This window comes from Cladophialophora immunda (assembly GCF_000835495.1).
Source record: "Cladophialophora immunda strain CBS 83496 unplaced genomic scaffold supercont1.1, whole genome shotgun sequence".
Lineage (NCBI taxonomy): Eukaryota > Fungi > Ascomycota > Eurotiomycetes > Chaetothyriales > Herpotrichiellaceae > Cladophialophora > Cladophialophora immunda.
The window spans coordinates 6,512,588-6,525,332 of record NW_015622541.1 but is presented as its reverse complement, the minus strand read 5'-3'; the positions used below and the strand labels follow the sequence as shown (position 1 = coordinate 6,525,332).

The following is a 12,745-nucleotide window of genomic DNA, read 5'->3' as shown; positions in this document are numbered from 1 at the left end:
ATCAGTCGCGTTGATATATGGCTGAGTTCGGGAGTTGGCAAAGGCCACCCTGCACGCCAAGGTTTTGTGTTCCGGATAAACTGATACTCCGGCTGCCGGCCCAAAAAGTCTGGGAACTTTTTGTTTGGTGTTCTGCCACTTCACGGAACTGCAGTGACTGCAAGTTTACATTTCATAGATCATTGTGTCTTCTGCTGGTCTCTCACCGTTGTCTACATCCCTACTGGCCTGTTCATCATGATGCCGTCGATAAAGCGACAAGCTTCTGACAGCTTCAGCCAACCGCAAGCATTGGTAAAGAGACAGAAGTCTAGTTCAGATCTGAACGACAACAAGGCCCTGACTGTTGGCGCAAAAGATCAAAATGGCACTCTCGTGCCCTCTGTATGTTTCAAAGTTAGACACGATGAGTCGATATGCTAACAACCTTACGACAGGCCCTTCGCACCAGCGGGCTAGCCGCTCCCATCATGGAACTGACGGGCCACTCGGGGGAGGTTTTCGCAACAAGATTTGATCCCACTGGTCAACACATCGCCTCTGGGTCCATGGACCGGTCAATAATGCTTTGGAATACATATGGACATTGTGAAAATTACGGAATTATGACTGGCCACAAGGGTGCCGTGTTAGATCTGCAATGGTCCCGCGATTCAAGAACGATTTACTCCGCTTCCGCCGACATGACTATTGCGAGCTGGGACCTCGAAACGGGTTTGAGGATGCGCAAACACGTCGGTCACGAGGAGGTTATAAACTGCCTGGACTTGAGTAGACGTGGTCAAGACCTCCTACTCAGTGGCAGCGATGACGGCTGCATCGGGATTTGGGATCCTCGCCAGAAAGCGGCAGTCGATTACATCGAAACCGATTTCCCCATTACAGCAGTGGCCATGGCAGAGCAGGGCCATGAGATCTACTCGGGAGGTATTGACAACGATATCAAGGTCTGGGATGCTCGCAAAATGGAGGTCACCTACACCCTGAGTGGCCATCAAGACACTATCACCTCGTTGGAAGTATCACCTGACTCGCAAACATTACTATCGAATTCCCATGACTCCACTGTGCGGACTTGGGATATTAGGCCATTCGCCCCAGTCGATCGGGCTGTACAGACATATGATGGCGCTCCTTCAGGCTTTGAAAAGAACCTGATACGGGCCAGCTGGAATCCCCAAGGCGACAAGATCTGCGCTGGGGCAGGCGATCGGACGGTAGTGATCTGGGACACTGCATCCGCAAAATTACTTTATAAACTCCCCGGGCACAAAGGAACGGTCAACGACGTCCGTTTCTCGCCTACCGAAGAACCAATCAGTGAGTAACTACGACCTGATACCCCGGCTTTGCTGACCCTTTTAGTTGTTTCCGGCTCGACCGATCGCAACCTCATTCTCGGTGAGTTAGGAAGATGAAGACTTGGCAGCATCGTCGAACAGAGATGCCTCCTAGCACCGTCTCATCCGCATAAGCAATCGTCCTTCTGTTGTAGGTTTGGGGTTTCTCGATTACAATACCAATTCTGAAACCCCTGCCATAGCGCCATGAACGCCAAAGAGCTATACCTAACGTCCAATCCCTCTCAAACTTGAGCAGTCACTGCCCACGTGCATTTGTGACGTTTGGGAAATGGACCCTAGCGAAAAGTGCATACTATCGTGGCATCGCTGCTGGTACAGGTGTTCGCTTCCGCATGGAGACGCCCAAGAATCCTTTGTGTTCTTGTCGGCAACTTCAAAATGCAAATTGTCCCGAGATTGCCAGGACACTAACCCAAGTCATTCATCCTTATGTCCTGGTCTTTGCAAGGGACGACAAATCGAGCTCGGCCACGATATCAGGAGCCCTTCGTCAAGGGGCCGGCGCCGCCTTTGAAATATTCTCAAATAATTACTTTCATACAATGGCGCCACGCGCGCGATTCCAGCGCCTTCTGCTTATATTTGGAGAAGAAAAGAACAGAGCTCATCTAATAAAAAAAGGCTCATGGTTGCGTATAGAGCAAAGATTACAAAACTCCGTTAATTACACATCTCACAGAACACAGAGATCCTTTTCGGAAACTCCTTGGCGTCAACCTGACCTCCATTACAGCTGTAGGTTGGCCATGGCTTGAGCCGCTTCCTTCAACTCCACCTCGCTGGGATAATTTACGATCATGAGATACAACACATCCGACCTCATCAAGCCTTTGATCCCCCCTTGCGGAGCTCTCTTGGTCAGACCACTGGCATCGTAGCGCGGCTCGCGGCCCCTCGAAACACGTCTTGCATCTTTGAAGTTGCGTTTGCGTGCCCGTCTCTCAGCCTTCATTCGATCCGCTTCAGTCGTGTCGATTTTCCCACCGCTCAGCAAGGCTATCAAGCTGCCGCTGTTGGCGGGATGGTTGGGATCACTGAAGCGCGACGCAAATTGTCTTTCCTGATACACGTTCAGTTTGGATCCCGGATTCGCCTTCTCGAACTTGGCTTGGGCCCGGCGGTCGAAATAGTCACCAAGTCTCTTGCCGCTGCGCTTGAATGCATTCTCTTTCTCGCTCTCCGGCAAAGCGTCCAGCTCTGGGAAGATGAGAGGGGCGGACTCGGGTATCTCGATTTCTCTCGAAGAACCTGCCGCGTTAGCGAACCGACCTCCACGGCCCGAATCCCGAGTTGCGATCGAGGTTACCACATTGGTATTCATGTTGACATTCTGGACCAGATCGTCGGACTCGGGTTTGTATGCCATAACCAAGGCATAGAGGCCTCGGGGCTTGAAAAAGGTCTCGTTCATGTTGTCAAGATATTTGTTAGACTGATATTTCACATATTGTCTACGTGACAGCTCCACGCTCGTGTGGACAACCATGGCACCGACGTGGACAAAAAACATGGGGCCAACTGCGATGTCGCTAGCGATGACTGCTCCGGCGCAAGCCAGGTTGAAAGCATGAAAAAGTGGATGCAGCTGAACGACCACGAAAGTCAGTATACATGGTCACAGCATTAGTGCCGAGGAAAGGAGGCCATACCTGAATCGCTTTTCCAAATCCATCTAGGAAGTCGACAAACTCGTCCTGCTCGACCCCGCAAGTCTGAAGCATAGGCGCATAGGCGCGAACGAAGCCTCGTTCTTTGTTCTTCGGCCGACGCTGAGGCAGGATAACAGGCATATCGAGTTTCCCGGCAACTGGCGAATATTCGGGGGGTGGGTGTATCTTCATGAAGGCGTCTATCACTTGGTCGACGTTGCGAGCATCGTCAAGTTGAATGACCTCTTTGGATTTCGGCGCAATTGACTGCTGAACTTCGTCGAGTTCTTGTGCTGCTTCCTCGCCGTCGGACGACTCGACTGATGAGGTGTCTGAAAGGTCGGCTTCTTCCTTGGCTGGGGAGGGGACTTGTAGATGAGTCTGAGCCGTCGTGGTCTTTTTGGCGTCGTGATCGGCCATGGCCTCACGTGCAAGGCCATAGGCGCCGGTCACGCCTTTCGCGAGAAGTTTGATGGGGAACATGTTGAGACTTCCTTCACAGACTTGCGAAAGTATCTAGGTCGAGTTCCTGTGCGGATTAGGTTGAAGGATTGATCGCTTCGCAATTGATGGGAGAGTTCTGAATGATATGCGAGGACTTGAGGACCGCATGCTGCTCATCATTATATACCCTTTCGAATAGTGGAGAGAGGAGACTGCTGGATGTTGTCTATCAGGAGAACTGCACGAGGAGCACCTGAAGTTGAAATGTGAGGCAGTGTCTCTCTCGAGGAATACTCCAATCTAGGCCCTATACAGCGACCCTCACCTCGTGAGATCGCGGAGATTTCCTCATCAGTCTAGTCTGGTGGTTGGTCGTCCATTGAGCATTGCAGCTCGGCACAAGCGAGCCGATGCAAGTGAAAAGCTTCTTGTGCCACATTAGCTGGAGGTGGTGATGGCCGTGGTTGGCGAAGGATTGGGATCTTTTCGCGAGAGTCGCCAACGTCATAACGCGAGTTGTGGGGGGATCTGCCCATTTCTCGCGGCTTCGGGGAGGCCGTGCAGATTTTAGGGGCCAGCCTCCCTGTAGTGGCCCCTGAGCGCATTGGTCTAGGTGCCGGCTACACGGTACATAGGGAGCCCAAAGAGCCAGGGACTGGTGGGAGGTGAGGGGAACCCAAGGTGGCAGTGGACGAACCCCCCGAAGACTGGATCAAGGGACCCCCGGAGCTCGTGCCCAGTGCCCACTGACCTACTTGTAGAGTGGGACTTTGGGTGGCCCCCGGGGGGCCTGGTGGCCTGGTGCGCCTCTGCTGGGTCTTTCTTCCTTTCCACGACACGACCACATGGTGTTTCAGAACGCGTCCTCTTTCGAACCATCCTGTCGACCTGCTTTCCCCTCCTGCTCCTCTGGCACCATCGTGGTCGACCAGTCCGCCGTATGTGTGACTGGTCTCCTGCTCATTGCGGACAGAAAATGACAGCCTGTCAAACCGTCTGTCTCTAGCGGTCCAAAGGGTTTCAATGTTTCACCCTCGTCGACGAGAACAACATTCCGCCGCCAATTCTTCGCTCCTTGCACCATTGCAAGAAAGAACATCGCCCAAGATGGCCATTCTCTTGTGGCAACCACTGGTCAAAAGGATGGTCCTGTTTCTGATACTCGAGCCCGGACGCGGCACGTGTATTCACTCTGATGTTGTGCTGCTTCCCTTTTTGTCACCCTGTATTCCATCACGGTAAAGGTGGTTGTATTTCTCCTCCTCCATCACTGCCTCTCATGTCGACCTTTCCTCGTCCTGTCCTCAAAGGGTAACCTGCATCAAGCTTCCAGAAAAAAGAATAACGAGACAGAAGCATAACGTCTACAGCAATGGAAGAGAGACACGGTCTGCACCCCGAACAGATACTCGGTCCAGGAGTGACAGAGCTGCGGACGGGCGCTGGGGGAGGCATGTCGCGTCTGTGGAGGTCAAACCTGATCTCTAGCAGTGCTGCTACTTCACCGAACTCTGCCGGAAAGACTTTCGTGGTGCCCCTGTTCCTGGCTCCGTCCCGCCGCTCAGCCCGAAACGACACGTTCGCTCGCGGCGCATTGCCTGCCAGCACAAGGTCCAGAACCTCCACACGTTCAGTCATTGAAGATTCGCCTCCCAGGGTTGAGGAAGTCCCTCCACTGTCAGTACGGCGAGATGACGAGGATGAGCAGTCAGACATGTACGCAGGTAGTCTGCGTCACCCGCCGTCTGTCGCTGAATCAATCCACCCAATCCCACTTGCACGAAATATGGACGATGACCCTACCCCTTCGGAACGTCAAGCCATGCAGTCGTACCGAAACGGCAGCAGTACTAGCGGCGGCAGCAGCCATTCGTCAAAACGAAGCAATAGGAAATACGGCATCTTCTCCAAGAAATCATATCGTGACCCAGATGTCAACGCCAAGGCCAGAATCAGCTTCGCATTTGGCGTCACCTTGTTGGTTGCGGTAGTGGTTTGTGAGTTAGCCCACCAGCAAGCTTCGCGGACATGACTGACACATCTAGATTTGGTCCTCGCGACCACGGGCGTGGGTAGAAATACAATGTTCCATGTCCTCTCGATCCTCCTGATCCTGACCTTGACTGGGGTCTTCATCCACCAACTTATTCGCATGTTCATGCTCATGCGACGACCGAGAAGGCCAAGACACCGGACAACCCGCGGAACACGACGCCGGCGTGTGGCAGGAGAAGCTCGAGGCCACCGCGACGGAAGAGGGAGACAAAATGAGCAAATTGATGACTTGGTTCTTGAAAAGCCCATCGAGATACACATGGCTACGGACACTGGCTTCGGCCCAGATGTGGAAGATCACGCAGCAATTCGAATCCCCCCACCCGTCTACGGTAACACTCGAACAAGCATGGTGAGTATCCGAAAAGAGTGAATGACACAGGGAATTAACACGATTTGGCAGAGATTGAATCCGGATTTAGTCCACTGGAAGGAGGTACAAGTACCGCCTACGCCTCTGACGCCCACGTACGAAGAGGCATTGAACGAAGTACATCAGACCGTCGGATATCGTCCACCAAGCTACTTGTCGGAAAGTGGTACGACAGCGGCGATGGAGAATCGGGCTAGGGACGTTGATACTGCGCTTGAAAGCATCCATCCCTTGGAGCGCGAACGGATGAGGACGTTGACAGCAGCTGCGCTCGAGGGCCATGGCAATGCCTCTGCGTTGTAACCAATTCGCAGAAGACTCTTTCATCTATTGGAAAATGAGAACATCCCTTCAAGACTAGGTATTGTGGGGGGAACTGCCTATGATCTTACACAGTACGACAGAAAGAGGCTTCAGATCTTGTGTTAACATATTGTCCATTCAAACTATTTGAGGATGCTAAGTGGTTGACCATTTCATGCCTCGGTTCGAGGCCTGTTGGGGTATCTCGACGTCCGCTTGTGCTTTCCTCCTAGCTCCAATTGATTCGTATCTCATCATGCTCTCTTGTCTGCGAGAATCTAGTGCTTGGCGGCCTCCTTGTGGACATCGGCCTTGCGGTCGTGTTTCTGCTCATCAAGCTTGTCTGAGAGGGCATCGCCGGCTGCCTGAGCACGAGTGGTGATGTCGGCATTGCTGTCTTTGGCGACATTCTTGTTGGCCTCCTTGGAGGCAGTGGCGCCGGCGCCGGAGATGGACTCCTTGACGTAGTCAACGGTGTTCCTGAAAGACAACGTGTTAGTGTGACTGCAAGGTCCAGACTGGATAGAGGCCCACGTACTTGATGGTATCCATTGCGGTGGGGAACAACTGGTGTTGTGGTGATGAGGTTTTGTTGTGGGTTTGATTTGCACTGTATTTCTCTTGACTGTGAGGGTGTTGCTGAAGAGAAGGAAATCAAGTTCCAAACTCTGGGGATTGCCAGTGTTTATATAGACGACAAGAGGCTCTCGGCGAGGGGAACAGCGATGATCAGCTGCCACCCCCTCGATCTGCACTGCTGCTCCCAAGATCGAGAAAGCATATGCAACTACGTCACGTAGAGATGCTCGCGACGCCAATGACGTCTCAAGGCCAATCAGCAGCCAATGAATGACAATCCACGTGACGGTTCCTGGAGCAGTGGCCTTGGCAAGACCCACGCTTCAGCTGCTTTCCTTCACTTCCCCCATCAACGCCTCTTTATGCTCTTCTACCCAAAGGCCAAAGTCCAGCACGGCCACAGTTGCCACGCGGGCATTGCTTGTCATGTCGATCCGATCTCGACCAATCTCTTGACCTAGCACGAGGAACTCAACTAGTACTTTTATCCCACGGCGGGGTGCGCCATCTGCCTGTTGAACAAACCATGTCTTACCTAGGTAGACAACAGGATGACATTGTGAGTTCCCTCGGCCCACACTGCTTCCCACAAATCCCCATGCTCTGTCGAGCCAAGCACATTGCACTCGATGACCACCTGTAAGGCGTTTAAACATGCGCCACTGTCATCATGTCCTGCCCCGACTTGAATCTACGGCCACCTTTGCTGGACAGACCATGCTGGCCCAACCAACAACAGTGCATTCCTATTCTCTATCCGGATTAGGGTGAATTTGAAGGATACCCCGAAGGCTTGTCAGTGAGTGCTCTCTGTCCAACGGAAGGAGGAATAAGGGTGCGGTCAACCACCTGTGCGATTAGTACATGGAGGAATAGCAGGATTAGTTCGTGGCTACATCCGCTTTGAGTATGTTTTGCGAACTGTCTTCAGTTAACGAAGTCCTAACCTCTATACAGCTAGCTTCTTCATAAGTGATGCTTTCCCTCGGCTTACCTTCTGCCCGGCAAATACTGCATCCACTGAGTGGCTCCAGCGCTTCTCTCAGCTCTTGTATATTTTCCTCCAAGACACTCGCCCATCAGCTGTAGAATCTAAATGAGATGCAATGGCTACGCTACCACGGCATGCTTCTGACCTGCCACGACTTCTCAGATGTATCTTCCGTTTGGTGCTCGCTTGGCTGGTAGTATCGCCGTTTCCCACTTGGATCTGCACGCTTTTCTTTTGGCAGGTCGCTATGCTCGCACGAATCAAGCAGGTTCATCTGCACACGTGCAGCTTGTTTCGGAGCTGTCCTCTCATGGCCAACAGTTGCTGCTGCTGTTAAAAGGCCGTTCAAGTTCTTCTTCAGCAACTCTGTCATGTCAATCGTTCCTCCATTTGCATCTTGCATCTGCAGAGCATCCAGGTTTGCCACGTCGTTCGTTTGGCTGAGCTTACTGTACAGGAACTCTCCCCCTTTTCCGCTCAGACGACCAATAACACCCCCGGTAATAGCTCGCCACCCCTGGTACGACCAATCATAATGGCTATGAAGGCACTGCTTATCTCCACGCTCGTTGCCAGCTTTGCATTGGCGTCTCCCACTCGTCGAGCTGGCGCGGCTGTGAACTCGACCACCTGCAATGGCCAGACGTACGTCTATCAGGCTCTCGCTGGGTATGGATTCACACCGTCAGATTCGCGCGACAAGTTTGGCGATACTGCAGGAGGGATCGGCAGTAGCGCCGCCATCGACCAACACTCATGGAAAGTCGACAGCAACGGAGTGTATACTGGCATTCTCTGGACTCTGCCCGACCGTGGGTGGAACACGGAAGGCACATTGAACTATCAACCTCGAGTCCACAAGTTCCAGGTCACCTTCGAGCCCAACTACAACTCCACAGCCGCGGACCCAAGTTCGCCAAACGTTCACCTGCAATATCTCGACACCATCCGTTTCACAGACCCTGCCGGGACTCCAATGACGGGGCTTGATGCCGATCTCAAACCGCCTTACCTTACCTTCCCTGGCCTTCCCGATCTTCCATCTGCGACATACACGGGCGACGGCTTCGGCGGTAATGGTACCGGGGGCCACCGTGTGTGTGGAGACACCGAAGGTCTTGTTCTCAGTCCTGACGGCTTCTGGATTTCCGATGAATACGGACCATACATCTATCATTTCGACCATAGCGGTAAAATGACAGGAGCTATCAAACCCCCTTCTGCAATCATTCCTGAGAGAAACGGCACCGAGTCTTTCAACGCTGATAGCCCACCTCGTTATGACCCTGACTTTGAGACAATCCCCGCTACCCCTGATACCGGGCGGTCGAACAATCAAGGTCTCGAAGGTCTAACCTCTTCGCCCGATAAGAAAACTCTCTATGCACTGATGCAGTCGGCTTTGGCTCAAGAGGGCGGCGACAACTCCTCAACACGTCGCCTTAGTCGTCTGCTTGAATACGATGTCAGTGATCCCTCCGCGCCAATCTACAAGGCAGAGTACATGGTTCCACTGCCGGTCTTCAGCAACAATACTCTGGTTGCCGCCCAATCGGAGATCCACTACATCAGTCCGACACAATTCCTGGTTCTTGCGCGTGACTCCAGCCGCGGCCATGGTCAATCCAATTCACTGTCACGATACCGCCACATTGATGTCTTCGACATCTCCAAAGCCACCAATCTAGCGGGAAACACCTACGACTGCACAACTTGCTCTGCGGCTTCTGTGAGCGGTGTTCTCGCCTCGGCGATCATTCCTGCCACCTATTGCTCGTGGCTCGACTACAATGTCAACTCTCAGCTCAATCGCTTCGGGCTTCACAATGGTGGGGCACAAGATGCCAGTCTTCTGAATGAAAAATGGGAGTCGATAGCCGTAGTCCCTGTCAATCCTTCCGCTCCTACCTGCAAGGACGGCTATACCAAGGCTGACGGCGAATATTTCATCTTCAGCTTGAGTGACAACGATTTCATCACGCAGAATGGGTACATGAACGGCGGGCTATTGCCGTACACCGATGAGGGTGGGTTCAATCTTGACAATCAAGTTTTGGTCTTCAAGGTTACGTTGCCTACGGATTGAACAACGGGAGGAGCTCACCGGAATTCCCCACATCGATGGACATGATGCGAGCAGAAGCGTGCTCCATGCCGGCGATGGAGCTAGACGTGCCCTTGCTAGAGCTCCTTCTCCTGCTCTCCGCCACCTCTCTGGAACAGGACACTTTGCACATACAAATTCTTATAGTATATATTGCTTCTTCTACCTTTGCCTCGCAAGAGCAGGGTGAGATATTTCCCAACAATGGAAAATTTCCACACGGAGTACGGCTCTAGACGAGCCAAAATGGATCTTCCTGGCCCAAGGGGTCCATGCTCGCATCGAAATCCATCCTCAGTCGGTCTCGCTAGTTGGAGCAAGACTGGTGCAAGGCCGAGAAATGGCCGGCAAGCCCCTTGCGGACGGAAAAGTCGCCTTCTGGATGCACCTGTCGATCTCGGAAGGTGGGCGCCACGGCTCCCGCAAGCCACCAGTCAAGACGTTTGAGGGATATTCTCCTTTTTACCACCAGCAGCTTGAATACCTCGATATACCAGCTGTCATCCCTTTTGCACTTTTGGCTCTCTGATACGGTTGCCCAAATAGGTCTTGCCCTCGATGAATCGTCCATCTGGAGAATACTGGGTCAGCTTTTCTGGGGCGCCCTATCACGCTCACCTCATCCCCCAGCTCTGGCCTGACCTAAGTGGCTTGATCGGAGAATATCCATGAAACATCAGCCGCAGCCGCCGCCGCCAGCTGGCACCAGCTCGGCCTCGCGACTTCGGCACCATCAGCCTATTCGTATAGCAGCTGAAGCGGCCCCTACGTCAAACGGCTAACCGGCTGCGGGGTACGCGCTGTTTTGTTCTGGTGTTGATTGATATTGCATTTAAACCATGCTGCTGGAGCTGATCCCGGACCTCTCGCCGGCTCTCCCAGCCCCGGTCCCCCTTTCTATCGGCCTTCCAGAAATGCAAGGGACATTGACCGACAAAAATCGCTCACAGGTTGGAAAAGCCAAATGATGGAGGATGATTTGCTAATCCTGACGCCCCTCTTACTCAGGTCAGGGTCGCCTAAGGAGGACAGGGAGGACCTGAGTGCAACCCTCGGCGCCCTTGGAATGGTTCAGGAGTCATGCGACCTAGGGTAGGACGTCTTTTGTATATGGCTCCCCGGTGCCGCGGTCCTGATCTGGCTTGAGAACTTCTGACTTTCCTCCCTTGGGTAGGGAGCGGAAAGCTATCGTGCTGCACTATATCTCCCTCGCGCCCCGCATCCGCATAGCCATGAAGTGCACCATATCTTCCTTCCATGTCTGAAAGGATTTGAGGACCGATTTGACCCTCTCGAATATACGCTCACTATCAGAATTAGTTATCACCCACGCCTTCCCTCCCTTGATCACCTGCCAGTGAGGCGTGAGCGACAAGCAGACTTGCCTGTTCAGTAAGACGAGGCTGTTCGGTCAGGAGGTCTTATATCTTTGATTTGTAGGCAGAGTCCAGTGCCACCACGCCTACCAAGCCATCACGCGACGCAGCGGCCCCCTTCGCGCCTTTATACGAGCATAACCTGAGCGGGAGCACCGTTCCTCCGTCGGAATTTGTTCTAGATGCATTTCAGCACACAAGTCTTCAGACAATCCAGCTTGAGCATAGGGAAAGCCTCGTCGACGAATGAGCAAACCGAGATGGTGTCGAAACAGACCTCATCGGTGACGACACTGACCGTCTCCGATTTGGAGTCGCAGATGGAAGCACTAGGCGTTTCGTGCTGGGACTTTGCCTACCCGACGGGGAAATGCTCCCTGCCACCGGTCAAGAACTGCTGCTTCACCGCGGAATCGAAGTCGACCTCGCGCAAAGCACGCGGCGAGCACAAATCAAAACACCAAGAGCGCCAGGTCACCAGCGGTGCCACTGCAGAGACTGCCGTGTGTGGACTGCAAGCAGACCCATCAGACGATCGCCAATACTCGACGACCAGCATCACGAAGTCACGATCGCAGCAGCATCATCACCACCACCACCACCACAGCAGCAAAAGCCACAAAAGCGCCAGCAAGCATCAAACACGCAGTAGCACCAGCAATCCAGAACTGCGAACCTACCTCCTCTCCTGCCCGACGGTGGCCTCGATCATCTACCCGCAGACCTACACGACTATCTCGTCGCTGCTGCTGACGCCGCAAACGATGCTCGTCTTCCTGGTCCCGCAGTCCAACATCCTGTGCCCCAAGGTGTGCGAGCTGATGCGCCTGCCGCGCGCCGCCGGCAGCGGGATCCGCATCCTTCCCGTGCCGCCGGAGATTGAGATGCGCGTGGTCTGCGACGACTACGATGGCGACGGCGACTGCGACAGGGACAGGGATGCAGACGGTGCTGAGGGGTGCATGCTCCCCGCCGTCTCCATCGCCGACGTGCTGGCCGTCGAGGAGGTCGTCACCAAGATCCTCAAGAATACCCCCGCCAAGGCGTTTGACGGCTACATCGCGTTCGAGGACGACCGGGCTGCGTGGACGTTTTTGCACCGCGTCGGGAAGGGCGTCAAGGGCGCGTCGAGGAAGGGTTGCTAGAGTGTGCAATGCAAGGAAGGGAACGCGAGGCGTTTGAGGTGCTTGGGAGCGTTGAAGGGTCTTGATATCGCACACGACAACAAGTAGGGCTCGGGTCTTGAGCAAGTGGGAATATGTTTGGTCTTGACTTGGTCGTTGTCAACTTTCTATATTATTCCTTTTTTTTTTTGGTTTAGTATATCTCGATGGTGCCCTGCCGGGTACCGCTGGCCAGTCTGGGACGAGACATGGCCGGAATGAAAATGCAATGAGACGAAACTACATGATAACGTCTGGTGTCTACCTCTTTGCCCCGAGGCCAACGAACGACCGCCTCTAGTCACCCTTGAAATCAGGATGCCCTGACGACAGAGCGTTCGCCC

At 53.6% G+C, this 12,745-nt stretch overlaps 6 protein-coding genes across 6 annotated transcripts; 4 read left to right on the top strand and 2 right to left on the bottom strand.

Annotated features, from left to right (window-relative positions):
* Window positions 1-141: 141 nt before the first annotated feature.
* Window positions 142-3,806, top strand: PV07_01911 (uncharacterized protein). The gene is made up of 3 exons (XM_016388486.1): window positions 142-384; window positions 438-1,320; window positions 1,366-3,806. Exons 1-3 carry the CDS (start codon window positions 238-240, stop codon window positions 1,416-1,418), a joined length of 1,083 nt encoding a protein of 360 aa, XP_016255414.1. The 5' UTR covers window positions 142-237; the 3' UTR covers window positions 1,419-3,806.
* PV07_01912 (uncharacterized protein) lies at window positions 1,987-3,587 on the bottom strand. Its single transcript, XM_016388487.1, has 2 exons — window positions 3,014-3,587; window positions 1,987-2,949 (listed from the first exon to the last, which is right to left on the bottom strand). Exons 1-2 carry the CDS (start codon window positions 3,494-3,496, stop codon window positions 2,092-2,094), a joined length of 1,341 nt encoding a protein of 446 aa, XP_016255415.1. The 5' UTR covers window positions 3,497-3,587; the 3' UTR covers window positions 1,987-2,091.
* An 882-nt stretch (window positions 3,807-4,688) lies between the features above and the next one.
* PV07_01910 (uncharacterized protein) lies at window positions 4,689-6,295 on the top strand. Its single transcript, XM_016388485.1, has 3 exons — window positions 4,689-5,454; window positions 5,503-5,864; window positions 5,916-6,295. Exons 1-3 carry the CDS (start codon window positions 4,830-4,832, stop codon window positions 6,186-6,188), a joined length of 1,260 nt encoding a protein of 419 aa, XP_016255413.1. The 5' UTR covers window positions 4,689-4,829; the 3' UTR covers window positions 6,189-6,295.
* Window positions 6,296-6,303: 8 nt separating this feature from the next.
* Window positions 6,304-6,924, bottom strand: PV07_01909 (uncharacterized protein). The gene is made up of 2 exons (XM_016388484.1): window positions 6,727-6,924; window positions 6,304-6,668 (listed from the first exon to the last, which is right to left on the bottom strand). Exons 1-2 carry the CDS (start codon window positions 6,738-6,740, stop codon window positions 6,467-6,469), a joined length of 216 nt encoding a protein of 71 aa, XP_016255412.1. The 5' UTR covers window positions 6,741-6,924; the 3' UTR covers window positions 6,304-6,466.
* A 991-nt stretch (window positions 6,925-7,915) lies between these two features.
* PV07_01908 (uncharacterized protein) lies at window positions 7,916-10,005 on the top strand. The gene has a single exon (XM_016388483.1). The coding sequence runs from the start codon at window positions 8,294-8,296 to the stop codon at window positions 9,842-9,844; it is 1,551 nt and encodes a 516-aa protein (XP_016255411.1). The 5' UTR covers window positions 7,916-8,293; the 3' UTR covers window positions 9,845-10,005.
* A 724-nt stretch (window positions 10,006-10,729) lies between these two features.
* PV07_01907 (uncharacterized protein) lies at window positions 10,730-12,641 on the top strand. Its single transcript, XM_016388482.1, has one exon. The coding sequence runs from the start codon at window positions 11,421-11,423 to the stop codon at window positions 12,381-12,383; it is 963 nt and encodes a 320-aa protein (XP_016255410.1). The 5' UTR covers window positions 10,730-11,420; the 3' UTR covers window positions 12,384-12,641.
* Window positions 12,642-12,745: the final 104 nt, after the last annotated feature.

Excerpts from the sequence above, each read along its gene's own strand:
- PV07_01907 (XM_016388482.1), top strand. The coding sequence starts at position 11,421 with ATGCATTTCAGCACACAAGTCTTCAGACAATCCAGCTTGAGCATAGGG.
- PV07_01912 (XM_016388487.1), bottom strand. The coding sequence starts at position 3,496 with ATGTTCCCCATCAAACTTCTCGCGAAAGGCGTGACCGGCGCCTATGGC. Across the intron at positions 2,950-3,013 it reads GATTTGGAAAAGCGATTCAG|CTGCATCCACTTTTTCATGC; the intron begins GTATGGCCTCCT and ends GTGGTCGTTCAG.
- PV07_01910 (XM_016388485.1), top strand. The coding sequence starts at position 4,830 with ATGGAAGAGAGACACGGTCTGCACCCCGAACAGATACTCGGTCCAGGA. Across the intron at positions 5,455-5,502 it reads GTTGGTTGCGGTAGTGGTTT|ATTTGGTCCTCGCGACCACG; the intron begins GTGAGTTAGCCC and ends TGACACATCTAG. Across the intron at positions 5,865-5,915 it reads GTAACACTCGAACAAGCATG|AGATTGAATCCGGATTTAGT; the intron begins GTGAGTATCCGA and ends ACGATTTGGCAG.
- PV07_01908 (XM_016388483.1), top strand. The coding sequence starts at position 8,294 with ATGGCTATGAAGGCACTGCTTATCTCCACGCTCGTTGCCAGCTTTGCA.
- PV07_01911 (XM_016388486.1), top strand. The coding sequence starts at position 238 with ATGATGCCGTCGATAAAGCGACAAGCTTCTGACAGCTTCAGCCAACCG. Across the intron at positions 385-437 it reads ATGGCACTCTCGTGCCCTCT|GCCCTTCGCACCAGCGGGCT; the intron begins GTATGTTTCAAA and ends ACCTTACGACAG. Across the intron at positions 1,321-1,365 it reads GCCTACCGAAGAACCAATCA|TTGTTTCCGGCTCGACCGAT; the intron begins GTGAGTAACTAC and ends TGACCCTTTTAG.